Below are 18833 nucleotides of genomic sequence, written 5' to 3'. Positions count from 1 at the left end.
ATTTCCAACCACAACATAAAGACTACTTAAAAGCACTTCTGTATTAAAGTTCGTAACAAACATGTTGCTAAGAGAAGTCAGAAACCCACTACTAAATCAGCAAACCGAAATAAGGACAGGAAGAATGTTAATAAGAAAGCAGCTAAATCACCTCCCGTCTCAATGGCGTCTAACAGTGTGTTGGAAACCTGACCTGAAGACACATAAAAAAAAAAGAAACCAAAATTATAGCAGCCTCTGAAAGCTGTAGGTTTAAGTTTCTCAAAGCACTGGTCTAATTCTGTTTAGTTTGCGTTTCCAATTACAGCAGTTTCAAAAGCAACCAGTAATTTCAGTTATCTGAATTTCAGATGCACTTCAGAAGACACGTCAGCTCAGGCTACTGAATCCTAACCTGTAGTGCCAGAGTTCCATTGTGCCAGGCAGCAATGGAATTTCCAGTATTTTAATTTATTTTGAAAGAATGATGTAATGCATCAGTTTAGTTTACTAAATATACATGACTCTCTTTTTCTTTTACCTTTTGAATCTGCACAAGTCACTTCAGCAGGACCGGAAGTGTTAACTATTCATCAGAAAGATTTCTGGTCTCCCCTGCATTAGTAACATGAGAACTTTAATAGTCGAAGGAGAGACTGCATCACAGAATAATGGATAATAATAGGGTGCTATCTTCATCAACAGAGTGCTGCAAAACCACCTGAGATGTGTAATGCAGGCAGTTCTTGCTCTTCTAATTGCATAGCAACTCTTTTGATTGAAAGAGACTTCCTCCACCCACCACAAACACTTCCTTCTACATGAACATCCTTGGAAACAACATGTCAACGAGTCAATATTGTCCTACAGCAAGTTTGTATTTAAAACCAACACCTATCTCTCAAGGCTCCTAAAGCACTGTGGAGTTAAATGAAGAGTGATGTAAGATTCACTTCAGCGAAGCAACCAGCTGTCACACAGTACATCAGTGGCAGAAGTAATAATAAATCCTTTCTAAACTTAAATGCCAAGAAGGAGATGTTTATTAAAAAAGGAACATTCCACCATCCCTATCTTTATGGGTTTATAGTTGCTAAACTCTTGTAATAAATGTAAGGTGTATAAAAAAAATTTAAATTAGCATTAGAGGAACAATGTCTATATATTTTGAATCGCAGTACTCCAGCAGTAAGTTAAAACAGGAACATGGTCTGTGTCCAAAATAAAACCAACTGTTAACAAACTACAGACAAAATAAGAAAAAAATATACAGAAACATTCAACACTTCCACTTCTAACTAAATCTGGAAAAAGAAATATACGCTAAAATAAGAATATTAGAAGTATCACAAACACTCCATGTATTTGACAACACCAGAAGGCACAAGCAGCATAGTCCACTTCCTCAAATCAAATCAAGAGTCCATTTGCTTCATCTCAAGCTAATTATTTCCATGGCAAGTTTAATTTCAATTACTTTGCAATGAAGTATTAATCAAAAAGCCTCAATGCCAAGAAAACATATTTGAAATATTCAAATACTACTGTTAAGTGCTTTCTTTTGAAAGCTTAAAAATTAGTTAATACCTACAGAAGTCACTGATTAATCCTAAAAGCCTTTTATTGGTTACAACACAGCTGACTGTCCATCTACATATCTATGCAAAAATAACAGGAAAAAATCCAAGATTTCAGGTCCCTCAAAGAACTACTTTATTTCACATCTTCTAAAATTCTGAGTATTTTTAAAAATCAAATCAAGACTCTTTTCATATGATTTTTTTAATACTAAAAACTGAATGATTACACTAACATGCTTGTAAAAGAAAACTGGAAAGAACTTTTATTATGGAAACACACAATGCTAAAAATGCTTTCACTCACACTGTACTTCAGTGTACAGAAGTACACAGTCAAAACTTGATTCCAAAAATAGAAATGATTAGATTTTAAATTTATTAACATGTTAACAATTTGGAGGAACAGTTGAAACCTATCTGCATGAATAAGCAAACCCCTGTTAACATGCAGACAATTTTATAAACCATTATTGTCCGTTAGTTCACTGAAGGAGATTACAAACAAACCCAAGTAACACTAGGACATTAAACAATGAACAAGCATCACTGCATCCGACATCTAACATCTCTTCTTGCAAACTGGTGTCAGCAATACCTGACCTAGGATTCACCTTTCTCCAGCTAAAAATGCATTTCACTAAGTAATACTGGATATTTGTTAAAGAAAATTTTCAAAGACAAATAATTAATTTATCAAAGAGCTAAACTCCTCAATATTAACAGTATCTTGGAACCAAACTGCATCTAATCAACAGTTAGATTCTGTTAGTTAGAAGGACAATACAGTTTCCAGTACTGAGGGACTCTCACTAAATGACCGCATTTTAACTTCTTATATACGCAACTTCCTATGAGACACCTCTAACAACATATAATTAGAGATCAAAATGCTGCTGTGGCGACAGGGCTGATATCCATAACAGTCATATTGGGAAGGTTGGTTGTGTTTTAGCAATTAAGTCAATGAAGCCAAGACTTTGGATTCTGTTTTTTTAAGTGCACAATTAGGAGGTTATCGTGGAACCAATCTGCTTTTTGAAAAGAAACAAAAAACACTGCTTCCAATCTAGTGTTGTGCTCCTTTCTTCTCCCCCTTCCTTAAGCACTTAGAAACTAAATACGATTTCTACATTCAAACACGGAGAAGTTAAATGCATACATTACTAAAACAGGCCCTCAAACTAAAGAGCTCAACCAGCATCAGAATCTACATGGACTAAAGAGCTAGAAACTCAAGACAGTAATAAAACAATCTCTTCTTCTCTCAGTTTGCCTGATTGCTTATTAAAATTATTTTATGAAAATCATTTTTTAAGCCCACTCAAAATTTTTCATAACTTCTACAGTTAAACACCAGAAATCCAACACTGGCCAAACTAATTTTTTAAAGGACACAATGCCAATGAATGTAATTTTAAAGATAAAGTCCCTTAAACCACTAATAAAAATACTACAACATTTAGAAACAGAAATTTATCTTTCTCCTATTTACCTACACCGTTTGAGTTCAGAGGATGCATATGGTGGCCAGGTTAAAAAGCAGGAAGCAGACGGGATACCTACAATTCTTTCATAAATAACATAGGACAGCAGTCCCTGCAGCAGGGAAGACCCCAGAGGACAGGTTAAGTGTAAAAATCCATCAACAACTTCTTAATACAGCTTCTCTGTACGGGCATGTACTGGACTTAACCATGATGCTACTACTCAGATGCTCTTAACAGAGAAATTGAACAGACAACTGCAAACGCCTTCATTCTTCAATTCATGACATACCAAAAACTCTTCAATTAATACATTTTCCTGAGTACAGGTGAAGAATACTTCACAGTGAATAGAGCTCAGGACTACAATACACTGTTTGACTTCTGACTTACAAGATTTCAGAATGATGCCGTAATAAAAAACTCTCAAGTTTCAACCCCACACTCCTTAAGCATATAAAATTCTCACCAATTCAAACCAACAATTAATCTGTATTATTAAAAAAAACAATCTCACACAGACACATACCAAAAACCTGTAACTTAAAAATCTTTCATTAGAAGATAATGGTTGGGCATTTTTACAGAATATAAAAATACCAGCTCATTTCTGCTGTGCGTTAACATCACCTCTATGGTCTGAAACCACTGATCGTGGTCATCCACAAAAAAGATTTATTTTCAGAATGTGTTTTTCAGAATCATTTTGTACTGACTGCATATAGTGTCCTTAACAACATTTTCTTCTGCAGCCTTTTCAGTGTCCTAAGAAGATGCCTTTCTAGTATCTGCAAATACTCTAACCTGGTATTCAGAGAAGTCAATTCATGCAGCAGCTATTGCCTGGGTTTTACTTCTTCCAAGGAAAGAAAGGACTCCGTGCTAGTGAGCTGTGCCCATACTGAACAGATAGGAAGAATTTTTACCATTTGAGCAAAAGAGAAGGGAAAAAAAGGCAGAACACATCATTGTAATTTACCTGCTTACACTGAATATAAAGTTTATCTCCAAAATCCAAATAAGGGATTCACCATAATCGAGATCAAACACTGTCCAAAAACATCCACAAGACGTTTGTGATAACACAAATAAGAGATACCACGTTAGTCAGTCAAGGTTACATGCTTGAGGAGATAGAGGAGAAGAGTGGCATTTTAAACTTCAAAGAATATAAGCAATATTTCACTGAGAAAATCTATCACATCTATCATTCCCACCAATTACTCCTAAAGAAACTCGTTTCTATTTATATGTACAAACTGCTGACTTAAAACAATTTTAAAATCCAATAAACACTGGCACACCATGTTAGTGAAAATATTCAATTCAAAACCAAACATCTCCAAAGAATATCCCCATCAAGAATCATTCTTCAAAGTTAATGCTTTCTACCACCGATTTCAACGCTTTAAAGGTAGTACTGATGCTTCCATCATTTCGAGCCTTCAGCAGGTCTCCAAACCCAACATGCTCTTCAGGATCTCTAAGTCCAATATGCAGCAACATTACTGCTTTTAGTTTGATGTTGAAGTGGTTAAAATTTACACAGTTACAAACAATAGCAGTATTTCCTTAATCATGTTCAATAAACGAATATACAAACCACAACATATCTTTGCTACCATACAGCAGCAAAACATTTTACTACATAGTGTTGCTGGGTATTTTGTAGCACTAAGTGTGGAATAATCATGAGCACTGTCCAAACCACAAAATCTTCAACTAATCCCAGTTTACGAAAGATATGTGAAAGGTACTGACTGACAGGAAGATTGAAAGAAACCTGGGAGGTGACCTATACACAGTAATTTTTAACTTTCCAAGCTTCAAAAAGCAGCACAAAATCTACTTCTATCCTGTTAGTTCCACTTGTAGAAGCAGCAGGTATGACACTGAATTTCATCCTGACCAACAAGTAAGTTACAGTCACATTAAGAGGTGCTGGATATGTCTATCTATAACTAGCATCGCATCCATCTACAATTAGAAAATATTTGCATAACATTTTATATGAAGATTTTTAATAAATTCATGGCTTAAGCTAACATTTTCTGAAATTCTGGCTTCACTGAAGAAGTGAACAGACATTTTAATTCAAGCAGGCTTATTTTTTGGATCTTCTTAAACGAAAAGCCCTCATACTCCACCTGTTTGAATATATTCACTCTGTAGAACTATCACACAGCAAGATTAAAGGAAAATTTTTTTTTTTCATAAAGACACTAGTTAAATTATGGAACTACTTGCTGCAGGATGTTGTGAGGGTCAAAAGTACATATGGATTCATGAAGTCACTATGCATACAAAAAAATAAGTAAGACCTACTAAGCCATAAATCTACGAAACAGAGGACAACCTTATGTCAGACTGCCAGAAGCAAAGGAGGTAACCACAATAAGCATTACTGCATGACTGCTCTGTCCTTATGCTTATTCCCCCAGCATCACTTATCACCCAAATCAGAAACAGGGCTCGATGCATCTTTGGTCTGATCCAGAACAGCCGTTTTTCATTAAATAACAAAATCTCCTTTCTGTTTTGTCTATTCCATTAAGTACCACAGAAGAAAGCATTGTTTTCACATTCCTAGCAAAGACCTTATTACAGTTAAAGTATTAAATCCAGTTCATCTGCTTTTACTTTGAGTGCCAATAACCCCTATTCCTAAAGGTAAACTTCTGCAGCAAACAGCTCTGATCCAGAATATGGTACCTCGTAACTGCAGTTGCAAGAGGCAATTGCTCACTGTGTAGAAAAGTTAAAAAAAAAAAAAAGTTTTATCTTTTGACTTCAGTTGAGATGCGTTTCCAGATGTAATATGACTGAGGCAAATCACAAGAACCCTACAATTTATCATTCTTTATCCTGCACATTCTTATTCAAGCAGGGAACATGACAAAGTCCAATTTCCTCCCCCCTCATTCCTCAGGTAGAGGCTTCCCTTTGCCTCATAAGAGCCAAGCAAAGAATTTCAATGTCTCTCCAATGGCTGCTGACATCCTCTGTAGCACTTCCTATGAATAAAATAATTTCTAGTAAATAAAATAATTCCTAGGAATAAAACATTATTCCTAGGAATAAAATAATCCCTAGTAAATAAAATAATTCCTCAGACAGTTAAATAAACTAACAGAAACAAAATTTGTCACTTCTATCAGCGTAACACACCAGTAGATGTGTTACAGAAGTTAATAATGGCTTTAACTACAACCTGCTTCTAGTTAACCCAAGGCTTAATAGGTTCACATGTAACAAAAAAACCCCACAACAATATTCAAGTATTTTTAGTCTGAATCCAGGACCAAACAGGGCACAAGGACCACAGCAGGCAAAGTAATTACATTATTCCAATCAGCTACAGTTTTCTATAATAGATGGCCTATAAGCATTTGCAAACAGCCTTTATCTTAGTCACAAAAACACAGTTTAGGTCTTGTACAAGGTAGTAAAAACTAGCTTTCCCAAAACATAAATGTCATTAAATTATTGATCTAAATCAATTCATCATTTTAGAGGGAAAAACTGCCATTTCTGATCATCAATAACTGCAGAGAAACCCTGCCTCTCATACAGCACTACCCACACACCTACCTCAAAGCACCTTCTTTGATCCTCACTGCTTACCATTCTCTCAAAGACTTCAGTTAATTCTAATAAACAATAACTTGTTTGGTAGCGCATACATTGTCTTGCACGAACTGACAAATTCATTGCTTGTTCTAGCATCTGATCCAAAGAAAAAGCCTGGCTAAGTAACTGCATGATACAAGCCCAGTGAAAACTAATCCTCAGAGGGAAAGGTATGTACTTTAACAGTTTTCTCAAGCCTCATTTAGGAATATCTATGTGAGGTTTCAACAGTGGTTAAGTCAAAATTAGATTTATGAAGGCCTTATTCATTCACAATGACCTATGCAGCCTATGAGATTAGGAAGCATTTATTAAAAGGACAGTCACTGAAAGTTCATATGGAATGAACAGCTGTAATCGACAAAAAAAAAAAAGAAAGGAAGGAAAAGACTAGCCAGAAAAGAGGTTTCTTAATATCATTTACATACATACCCATTATTTGTTCAGAAGCTAAAAGCAAGCTTTGGCGACATACAGTCACAAACTAATCATGCTTATGTTAAATGACTCACCATTTGATCAAATGTTTAATTTTAGTAAACAAAATTGAGAAAAGAGCCAGATTGGCATGGCAGGGACCTGATGACACATAAGTGACTGGAAAATCCAGATTCAGAAACAAACTCTGCATTGGGCCTGCACAGAATGCTTGGGGCACAATGTCTCATCACACATATGATGCATGCAGTGTCAGAGAAAGGCAGAACAAATGGCAACATCATGCAAACACCCTGCTGGCATGTTCTCAAACATCATTGCCATTAGACCTTATAGTTGCCAAAAATAAGATGAGATGAAACTCATCATACTGTGTTTTCAATCAACTTCCTGCTGGCTGCCACCATTTCAAGAATGGAATTCATTTGCTTTATGACCATTAACACATTTCCGTTTCATGGTTCTAATGCAGTGAATGCAATGGTACGGTATCAGTCTGGACCGTAAGAAATATAAGCATCAGTGAGTACAATTCAAATAGATCTATTCAATTATTACCCTCTCTGACATACTCCTTCATGGTATACGCTTCTACCAGCCAAGGAGTATTTTAGCTTACAAGTCTCATCTTTGCATACAATCATGTAATAGTAAAAGCCCCAGCCCTCTGATAAGCTATACACAAGTGAAACCTTCGTGGAGAACTTTAAAGCCAACGGGGAACTGCCAACACATAGTCCATTAAAGAATTATGCTTCAGCTCTAATAAGAAAAAAGGCTTAACTGAAATATATACATATAGTAATATTTTCATGTATTTATTAACTTAGAGCTGAAGATTTTATATATGCTATAAAGTGAAACAAGCTTCTGAAATCCACTTATTTAAGAAAAAAACCTGAAGTGCTACATGGTCTGTTAATCAGGAAAAGTAAAAAGAATTATTCCAGAACATAAGAATGAGAAATTGAGCACAGCATGAAGCAACCTAAAAAAAACCAACTTGCATACTGCACCCTTTCTAACCTTTGTACAATAAGACTATTCCAATAAAAAGTGAGATAGTTGCAACTGGCGGGAGTTTAAGACATAAAAATAGGAAGAGGAGCAAAATATTTCCAAGCAATAAGTCATGCGAATTTTTCATAGATAACATGAACACAGATAAGGTTTCCCCATTCAGAGTATCTGGATAACTGCAATGATTTTGTAAAATAAGAAGATCATCTCACTGCTGCATTTGAACTTTACTTGGGCAGAAATGACAGACTGGACATTCTAAAAAGACGGGCAAGTCTGCCAGAGATTTAAGGATGGATCTTGTGATCCTCAAGAAAAGGTAAGCAAACATTAGCCGCTGACCTTAAGCAGGTATTTCAAAAGTTCTAAACAGTATTCTGAACAGTCCCTTATTTCAGCTGTTCATTCTTCAGTCTCTTAGATCTTGAAACATCAAGAGTTTAGTAGTTTTCCAGTCACTAGAGATTCTTACAACCTACAAGATCTGAATTTCTAATGTAAACCACAACATTTTAGAAGAAACCCTCCAACATTATAGTACCCTCCAACTGCAATAGTACATACCAATTTTCTCCTGTAATCTCTTTGCATGCCACCACTATTAACGTGCATCTCTGGAGCTACTTCTAATATTGTTTACCAAAAGGCAAATTTTAGCCCAGAGACCCACAGCTTACTTCAATTGTAATGCTTCTTTCAGTATTTTCCTCAATGTCTCCTGTATTTGCAGATTACTGTAGAAAGCGTGCATCTTACTGCAAACAGTCCTCACTAAGCATTACATAAAATCAATTTTAAAAAAAAAAATCACTGTCTCTTATACTTGGCAAAATCTAGACCCCATTGTTTGACCCACTGACACTGGATTGTTCTGCTGTCTACATGGTTCGGGCTCACTCAAGAACAACCATGAAAGGATTCTCAACCACTGGACTGAAGGGAACAAAAACATAAAGCAACACTACTCCTCTACACTACTTTATTTAAAAATTTCATGAAAACTACTAAATTAAATTACAAATTTCAGTTTTCATTTTTTAAGTGTCCTGCAGAGAAAGTGTAAATATGGCCCTGTTATTCCAAACCGTGACTTGATAGGCATATAAAAGGGACATGAAAGTCATAGATAAGATTCTGTCTTAAGACACATTGCTAGTGATAACCCAGGTTGACATCTAGAGCAGCACAATTCCAACTTCAGATATACATAAATGTGTCTGCTATCATGACTTACTTTCTTCAGAAAGCTGATATGAAACTGCGACCCCTTAATGGCCCTTGCCAATGCAGCTTCACTAGAAGGGCAGGTCTACACAGATTAAGGAGCTGATCTTTACAAGCACCAGCAAGACCTAGGTAACTAAGGACAAGATGACAGAAGTTTCTTCAGGACTGAGAAGTACAACAAACCATGGAACTCTGGAGGCTGACAGCACTGTTTTGGGTTTTGATGCCTTTTGTTTAGGTTTTTTAAGTGAAAAAAATAGATATGTAGTTTGCTGATGTGTACCGAAATGCATTTGGCAGACACTTAAAGAAACTGAAAACCAGATTAATTTATTCACTGTACTGGTGGATAAAGTGAGCTCTTTTTTCATAGCTCTGTCTTTCAGAAATATCTTACAAGAAACACCATTGCATGGATGACACCTGGGGGGGGATAGCAAAAAAAAACCCCTTTTGGATAGTTGCTCGTGCATGAGCAATGTATGTTAAAAAAAGAAAAATAACAGCAGCAGCTTTAAAGCAATGGGTTTTCTTGAGAGCCTCCTGTAACCATTAAGTAGATTCTTGAAAGCAGCCTCCTGTCACCATTCAGCAGATCCTTGAATGCAAAGCACCACATTTTCTTCTGATCGCAACATACTGAACTAGCCAAGAAGTTCAGTCCAACAAAAAAGTTCAATCCCAGCTTTCTGCAACTCCCCTTCCAAATCAGTATCACATTGCAAAAATCACTACATTACATTGGAGATAGCAGCAACTTGCTTTGCACTACATTACAGAAAGCATCAGGCCCAAATGGAGCCTAATAAAACGAAAGTAAACAAAAAAAATGTACTGTATATTTATAATCTATCTTGCAAGATCACTCCCAGCAGGGCCGTGGCATTTGTTGCAGTTCACACTTCTGTCATAACACGAAAATGGGATTTCATTTAAAATCGTGCCACTCCAACAAACCAATCAAATGTATAGTGACATCACTAAATCACTCTTATTGCTTCTCCTTCCTCTCAGCCTCCGGTCCCTGAGAGCCTTTAAATCGCATGACATAAATCCCAAGCAGGTACGATCACAGACAAGTGTAAATCTCAGGTGGGCCCTCAAAAGTCTTCTCTGAACTTTCCATAAATAAGAACATTAGGGACTAATGTTTCTGCAATACACATGAAGGGTGCTTCATGATCACGTCTCTCTGCCAGTATACCATCTGCCATGATACATCCGAATTTCTGTTCTAAAAATTGATCGATCGATAATGGAAACATCTTCAGCAGACGTGACCCTGGAGGTGACAGGAGTTTAGCAAGGAACAGGCTCACTTTTTTCACCCTCGGCAAACAGGAATGACCCTACTTCCTTCTTTCCAAAAGAGGAATCAGCCAACAGCTGACGAGGACCTTATCTCTTACAAACCGCCCTGCCTTCGTAAGGTGGAGAAAGAAGTATATTTTGGTCCCTAGTCTTTTCTTTCCTTCCCTCGTTACGCTGCCCCGCGTGAAGAGCAGCAGGGCTCCCTGGGCAGGGCTGTGTCAGGCCCCCCAGGGGCCAAGGCAGGCCGACGAGCTCCAGGCAGGCCTGGAGGGGAGGCGCCCACTCCGGGAAACCTGCCTGCACCGGGAAACCTGCCTGCACCGGGAAGCCACCAGCCCCACCCCCCTCGAGGCCTTGGGGCCGGCCCCCACCCCCGGGAAACACAGGGGCCACACGGTCACCTCCCCCCGGGCCACCGCTGCCTCCAGCCCAGGAGCCGCCCCCGCCCCCACCCGGGAGGCAGCGGGGGGGACACAGACACCCCCCACCCCCCTCCCCTGGCAGGGCCTGGCGGCCGCCCACCCCCCCCCCAAGGCCAAGCTCGGCACCCCTCGCGGGCCCCGCTCACCCCCAGAAGCCGCAGGGGCAGCGCGGGGGCAGGCTGGGCGCTTTGCTGCGCTCGCTGCCGGCGTCTCCCATGGCGGGGCCGGGGCGGCGGCGGCGGGGGGGGCTCCCGACCGGGATTCCAGGCCGGTCAGCTGGAGCCTGGGCGCGACCACTGGGGAGGCGGCGCGGGGGTAGTGGGGGAGGACGGCGGCGGCCGCGCCCAGCCGGCCGGGCCCGTGGCGGAGCGGAGCTCTCAGCGGCGGCGCCTCCCGCCCGCCGGTGCCGACCCCGCTGTCGACCCCGCTGTCGCGACGGGGCGCGAGCGTCCGCGGTCCCCCCTGCCGGTCGGCTTTGTGACTCAACAATGCGTGTCGTGTGCGTGTCGTCGTCGTCGTCGTCCCCCCCCCGCGCGCTCCGGCGACTCGCTTCCCCCTGTCCTGAGCCGGATGGTTTCGCCAAGCCACCGGATCAGCTGGGAGTGGCGTATACCATAGCCCGTTCTTGGGGGGAGGAGTTGGATTACTTCGAGAGCGGAAACTGGGAGACAAACAAGCTTGGAAGGCACCTGTAGACCCGATAAGGAAACAAATTCTCTATGACGAAGCTTAGGAGGGGGCTAAGGCTTCTCTGAGGTACCCGGAGCCGATGTCCCTTTCCGCCTCCCTCCACGAGATAGGCACACAGTGGTACGGTCGGGGCAGCCCTTGCAGGGCTGGGGCGCCGGCACTGGCTGCGCATGCGCAGAGGGGCCGCGACGCGGAAGTCGGTGGGTGCAGAGTGGGGTCCCCGGGGGCCTCCACCCCCCTTCTCCCTCGGTGTGGGGGGGTCGGGCCGAGCTCTCCGCAGGCTCTCTTGGCTTCTCTGCCAGGGCCCCCGCGCTGCGAGGGGGTCTGGAGGCCGGGGAGGGTTCAGAGCGCGACGCTCTGCCTTCTCGTTGTGTAGGGGTTCGTCCTGGGCGCCCCTCGGTGCGAAATGAAGTGGGTCAGGTGTCCAGAGTCGGTGGGAGTCTCCCTGCCTCTGACAGAGCAGCTCAGAGGACGCGGGGCTGAGGGCTGGCTGAAGCCAGGAGAAGGGAGGCCACCTCGGCACCTGTATTTTGGCCTAAAGAAAAGCACCCGCAGAAGGTAAGGTGTGGCCACCAGAGCAGCAGGCTGGGCGCACCGGGATTCTTGCCTTTCGATGGACGGAAAGGAGAGGAGAAGTTCCAGAACCTGGACCCGTGGTGGATGCCCCCTCCCTGGAAGTGTTCAAGGCCAAGTTGGATGGGGCCTGGAGCAGCCTGGTCTGATGGGAGGTGTCCCTGACCATGGAAGGGGGCTGGCATTGGATGATCTTTAGGGTCCCTTCCAACCCAAACCATTCTATGATTCTGTGACTTGTGGTCTGGGTAATGGGGATTGTACTTCATGTGCAAGTTGAACAAATGCGCTGGAGCGAGTATTGCTCTCGCTGCACTAAGGTTTTGTCTGTGAAGTAGAAATATTGCTGGCCCTCTGCTAGAAATTGCTTTTTTATCTGAGTGAAAAGCGCTCTGTGGACAAATACCTGTGCAGCAATAATGAAGGTTGAATTTTGATACATTCACGAGCTGCTATTACCTATCTATTCTTTGATTTCCGCTATACGCTTCAAACCAAGGTTATTTGACATTGACAATGATAAACATCCTTAACAGAGTCCAGAGTATGTAGGTCTGTGTGAACAACTAATTAATTCTGCCAACGACCTTTTGAATATAGGTCAATACCCAAGACATTCTTGAAAAATATAACATTCTTAAAGAATTCTATATCAAGTGAATTCATGACAGAGAAAAAAGTAGTAATGAAGCCCATGTACACACATGCTAAAACTTTTTAATAAAAAGTTGAAATTTAATTGAAATCTTGTAAACAATTCTTTTGAAGAGACTGGTTTATGACAGAGTTTACTAATAGCGATTGTTTCATTTAACTGTTCAGTCTGTGATTGCTCGACTCCCTGTTGATGCGTCCAGCAGGCCATTAGTGCTTCAGTAGCTCAACCAGTCGCTGCTCTTCCTCAACAGCAACTTCGAATGCAGTAACATTACTGAGTGTAAGACCAACATGGTACGATAGAGATGGGATGCGTAGAGAGTTTTCATTGACATGTTAACTGGTCCAACTGCTAGCCCACTTTAAATTGCTTGTGGCTGCATACCACCCTGCGCGTGGAAGCATGAGAGCTTCCTATTAGCACAGCTTTCTGAGGAGCCTGGCTGCTGAGGCAGCACTGCTGAGAGCACCAAGAGAAATGAGTGCTTAGACAAAATAGTCTGAGTCTCATTAACTTGGCCTTTTGAGCCAGTAAGTCAACTGAAAATTAAAATTTTCTCACATTTGCTGGCTACCTGTACTGCTACTGGAGGCTGTGAAGTCCTCAGATAAGGAGTACATACTGTGTTTTTAAAAGGTGTTTTGATAGTTTCTGTGTCCTTATTTGCTGTTATAGTGAGCTCATGTTGAGTTAGCTTTCAAGTATTACAAATGTCATGCAGAAGGATTCTCTTTGGTGTTCTTCCTTGGTATTCTTGTGTCATTTTAAATAAACCTTTCATGATTTTGTGAAGTTGTGTTGGGATAATGTCAAAATTGTAGTATTCTGAGCAGTTCAGATTTTTTAAAACCCTACAGTGGTGTGATAATTCACTCCAAAGTTAAATATAAGAAAAATGTGGGTTTAGGGATAATGTTGTTACATGAAGCAAATGCATATTGAACATGATGACAATGAAGACACCTGAACGACTTTAACTGCCTACTACTAGTGCCCTAAAGAAGAATAATCTGGAGGGGGAGGGAACTTTATAGTTCAGTTGAATACTCAGGGATGGAGCAGAGGGAACATGTGCTTTGATGCTGTCAAGCCATATATTTGTAATAATATATTTGTTTGTTTTGTTTTATTAAAGTATGACTTCTGCAACACTGGTTTTGTATAATTGTGGTATTTCCTGCTTTGTTTAAACAACACAAAATTTCAAGTCCTGTGTATCCATTCAGCATCATTTCCTGAAAATTTAATGTATTAATCTATAGCTGCTTTTCTAAATCCTTTAATGTTTTGATATATGTCGTGTTTCTTCTAATCATACTCGTCCATTTGTAACCACCAGAAGGTGTGTTTTTGTATTGCAGCGTGGCAGCAGAGGGAAATACCCACGTGCAATGCGTCTTCAGAGGCAAGCAGGGGAAAAAATTGGTTCAACTGATCTAAAATGAACATGATTCTGAGCAGGGCATCACGACCTCCTGTTGAACCAGGCCTCTGGCTCCCTGAGGAGTTTCCATACTGGCTGACATTTTTTTCTAGCTTTCCATTAGGAGAATCTAAGCCCTGGATGCTTTCTAAACTGATGTATGAGCACTCGGAGACAAAAGGATACACAGCGCTTAGGAAGTATGTGCATGGTATTAGATAGTGTGGGGAATATTCATACACGGAAGGTCATCATGTCACCCAGATGTAGCAAAACATATTTTAACCTTGGGAAGCAAATATGAATTGTAAATACCTGGATGGGGTGGAGGTGAACCTACCTAGTGATAGGGAAATTAACTTGGAAGAACAGTGGTAACAGAAGAAAACTAGTGAGCAACAGTTTATGACAACAGAAACAGCCGATGTTGTTTTAGTTCTGTATATCCAAGTGCATGAAATCAATGGGGAAGGTGGTAGTCCTTAGTAAGACTCTAGTGACCCTGCAGGTGTTCTCCGAGCATCTTTTTGCAGACGATCAGAGAAAACGCAGAGAAGAGCAATGAAAATACAGGCTGCAGATGCTGAAATACTTTTGAAGTCTGGTGTTTATAGTTTGATCTGGGAAAGATTTCATATGGGAAGAGATCATAACGGTACATTCATGTTTAAAATTATAAATGAAAATGGAAGGTATTTGCCAGCAGGACATAACAGAGTTCAGTAAAAGATGTCTGTAAATGGAGAAACATTTAGGACATACAGGGAAAATGTTCTCAAGGTAAAGTTTGATTTTTTTACCTCTCACTGATTCTGGCTCATTGTCAGCAGGGACTTGTAGGATTAGTTGAGGAAACTGACTTCAGGATCGGCAGGCAAAACTCCACCAGATTTATAAGCAACAATTAAAAATCATTGTTTCTCAAGCGCTTCTTTTATTTCAGGTATAGTAGAAAAGTAGAAAATTACATAGTTGTACCTGTATGTAATTAGAAGATTGGGGGTGGTTTATTTTAATATAGACATGATTGTCTGATTGAGATACATGTGCACAACCACAAAGTGGAGCAGGTGGAAAATGTCACAAGTATTGTACATCTTCCTTGTTATCTTGAGATCTGAATTACCATAAAATGATAAAAGTGACTCATGTGGTTCCAATCTGTTAGAGAGACTCGTAAACTGATTGAAATAATCACCACTTTTTATTCCTTTCCAGTAGGCAGAAAGTCTTAGTGAAATCTTTTCTTCTGGAAGGTCATTCTTGTTAAACCCTATGTTGAGACTAAAAATAAGATGAGTGTGTGGTTCAGGGCAGTGGAGAGGACATGTTGAAGCTATAGTCATAGCTAACGATGAAGGTGAACAGTTATGATGATTTGCTAGCGCTCAGTGCGTAGGCTACAGACTTTGAAGACATTAACCTGCAGCAAGTCAGCAACACAGATGTGACCCTGGAAAAGGCAACTGAACTGTGCCAAAGGCTGTCTGAATCACGACCAAGACTGCTAGGCTTTCAAATGCCTGCTTTTCAATGCATGCTCACCTCATTTTCTACATTTGAAAAGCATCTCTTGTTTTTCATATGCACCTGGTGTTGCAGGGTGTGATCCTGCTGAATGCTTCAGAATTTGCTTATTCATTTAGTTTAATTTAGGTGTCAGCACAAGCAGTCTGAAGAGGGAACTGCCCGCACCTTAGCCTCTGGCTTAAGCCTCAATGAACACGGCTCCAGTTTTCTTTGCTGCTTGAAGGAAGTCTCCAGATTAAAGAAGGCAAGCTGAGTTCACGTTGGCTTTCAACGGTTGTGTTGACAAAGCGAAAAAAAAAAAAAAAAACAGCTGTGGATTATCAACTTATGAGTCACGTAGATTAGAAGGTTTTTGTAGCTGTATCTCTGTAAAACATAAGTTTGAAAACAAAAGGACAAGTTTAAGTAGTTACAGCAGAGAATTTCGAGTCAGGACTTCGACATTCTTCTGGTTATTTTAAGTCTTTCCATGCCTTAGTTTAGTTTTCTGAAATGGAAACAATAATAATAATCTCATGGACAGTCTGGTAAATTAATCTTTATTGGATGGCATTTTTAGAAATGCGGAATTGCTGTTGTTATTACTGTGACTAAGGGACTGCCATTTCTCTGCAATTAATGGCTGGATGGAGGGTCCAAGGTGAAAGAGAAACCTCTTAACACAGCTAGTTGCAATTTGCATGGATATGACTAACCCAAAGGCAATTACCATTAATAATACTTTTATTTATTTCACGCATGTATTACTTCCCCTTCCTGCCCCTTATGTAATCCAGGGCACTTTGAGAAAAGCACAAAGGCAAAAAAAATGGAATGCAATCAAACAGACATTCTAAGCAAGCCTAAAAATGCTAGATAAAATATTTAAAATAAAAAAAAATCATGATTTAATAAAAGGAGAGAGAATGCCTAGGAAACAAAAATGAGTAGTGGCCACATACAGATGTGACAGTGACTAATACTGAAATCATTTAGGGAAAAATAAACTTACAGACGTTCTATATAAGCCAATAATTTTGTTATTATAAACTGTGAGACGTATGAACGTGTAGTGATGTTCACATTGTGCTAGGTATTTCCTGATGCTGGATAGCAGACTCAGCAAAGACCATTCTTAGCCTTTGAAAGCTGTTTTTAGTAAATGATCTCCAAGCACTTTTTTTTTTTTAATAAAAAAAAAGGGTAGGCATTGTTACAGCAATTTGACTAGGAGAAAAGCAACCTTGGAAAGTGAAACAAGCTGCTCAGGGTCACACAAGAAGGCACCTGCAGGTCTAGTAATACCATTCACATCGCTCAACTCCCAATATAGCAAACGACACAGTCTGTGCTCTCCTGCAAAGCTCGTGTCTTGGGTGCTCCTTTAGCAACCACTAACACCTGCCCCCTCTGCCGTGGCATCCAGGTTCACTTAACAGTGGTATGCCAGATCATCTTTGGTGCAACTGCTTGGTTTATAAATTAAATGAGTAAAAATAAATAAAGCACTATGCATGTCCACCCATTTAGAAAAGGAGCCTAGGCCAAAAAAATATAGTTAAAGGGAAAGGTAGAGTGTTAGTGATATTTATATATTTCCTCTGTTTTCTTTATCTGGCTTCTCTTCAGCGTTTTTGTAATGCCTAGTGCAAAAGGACTTCGCTTGCATCTATGTCTTCCGAGTCCTACAGCAGCACAGATAAACAAGCATAATAAAACCCCCATCTTATGTCAATATAAAACAGTCCAACCTTCATTAGACTGAAGGTGCCTGCCCCTGCCAATCTGTTTGAATATAAAGCTATTTCTGCTCTTTCCTCCGCTGCTCTGAAGATGTCAGGCCGGGGACCCGGCAGCTGAACATATTTCCAGGCACCTCAATAGGTTTATCAATTCTCTGACTTCTGACCTGGTGTTTCTGAGCATGTCTGAGATGAGTGGTAATTCCATCATAAAAGCTCTGGTATTAGGGAGGCTTAATTGCTCAGTGGCATGAGAAAGTGTTCGGTAGTTCAATGACAAAAGGTCGTAAGAGAATGTGAAATCGAAGTCTTCATCTCTCCGTTGGTGCCCCTGCCTGCTCCCCTCCATAATGTATTCAATATTTAGCGTTTTCAGGGCTGTGGCACCAACACTCAGAAAACCCTGATCTTGATGTTTATGATATCTATGTGATCACAGCAAGATCAGAAGTTAGAAGTCGTAAGTGCAGCCTGGGTAATTTTGTAAACAGCAGCACCAACAATTTCTTTTACAGCAAGTCAAAAAAAAAGACATTGCCGCTGGAAATGAAGAGCATACAGAGCAGCTGTTTCAAATTTGTCTGACGCTGTTATAAAACAAGTTTAAAGTGTTAACAGTCGTATCCGTGGCACAGTTTTCCCTGCTGTGTGCACAGAGACAGCTTTTCTTTATGCTGTAAAACTGAGCTGCCACATTTGTGCTCAGTCCCCTTGCCTTTCAGATCAACAACTCTGAGAAGCATTTCCCCAGCTGCTGACTGCAAATGGCTGGGCAGACTCCATTTGGACTTGCAGGCTGGTGGGCAAGGATGCTATGCAGTCAACCCCAACTGCCACGTTGCGCAGAACCCTCTGCTAGGCTGACCAGTGCACGTGGTGGTCCTTAAACCTTCCACCCCACCTGGTTAAATCCATACCTTCTCCTGACCTTGTGCTGGGAGCCATCCCTCCAGCTTCCCAGGGAGCCACAAAGTTTCCCACCCTGCCCACTGCACTGAGGGGAGGGTGACGGATTACAAGCAGCAAAGTCTGGAGGAAGTAGTGGTTCTGAGTAGCTTGGTCTTCCCTAGGCAACCACAGCAGCCACCAACCTTGGACAGACAGTAAAGAGTGAGGAAGAATAGGCAAGTTGGTGAGGGGCTGCTGG

The 18833-nt window shown here is 40.7% G+C and overlaps 1 protein-coding gene across 2 annotated transcripts in view; it reads right to left on the bottom strand.

The window, feature by feature from the left end:
• Window positions 1-11459, bottom strand: part of ZFAND3 (zinc finger AN1-type containing 3) — a 137723-nt gene extending 126264 nt beyond the window's left edge. For both annotated transcript variants that reach the window (XM_054062431.1, XM_054062432.1), the window contains exon 1: window positions 11238-11459. In XM_054062431.1, the coding sequence (XP_053918406.1) occupies window positions 11238-11308 (71 nt within the window). In that variant the 5' untranslated portion in view covers window positions 11309-11459. The remainder of the gene's footprint in view (window positions 1-11237) is intronic.
• Between the last annotated feature and the right edge of the window lie 7374 nt (window positions 11460-18833).

Source organism: Cuculus canorus, chromosome 3, assembly GCF_017976375.1.
Source record: "Cuculus canorus isolate bCucCan1 chromosome 3, bCucCan1.pri, whole genome shotgun sequence".
NCBI lineage: Eukaryota > Metazoa > Chordata > Aves > Cuculiformes > Cuculidae > Cuculus > Cuculus canorus.
The sequence above is the reverse complement of the archived record's forward strand: the minus strand, read 5'-3'. Positions and strand labels throughout refer to the sequence as shown.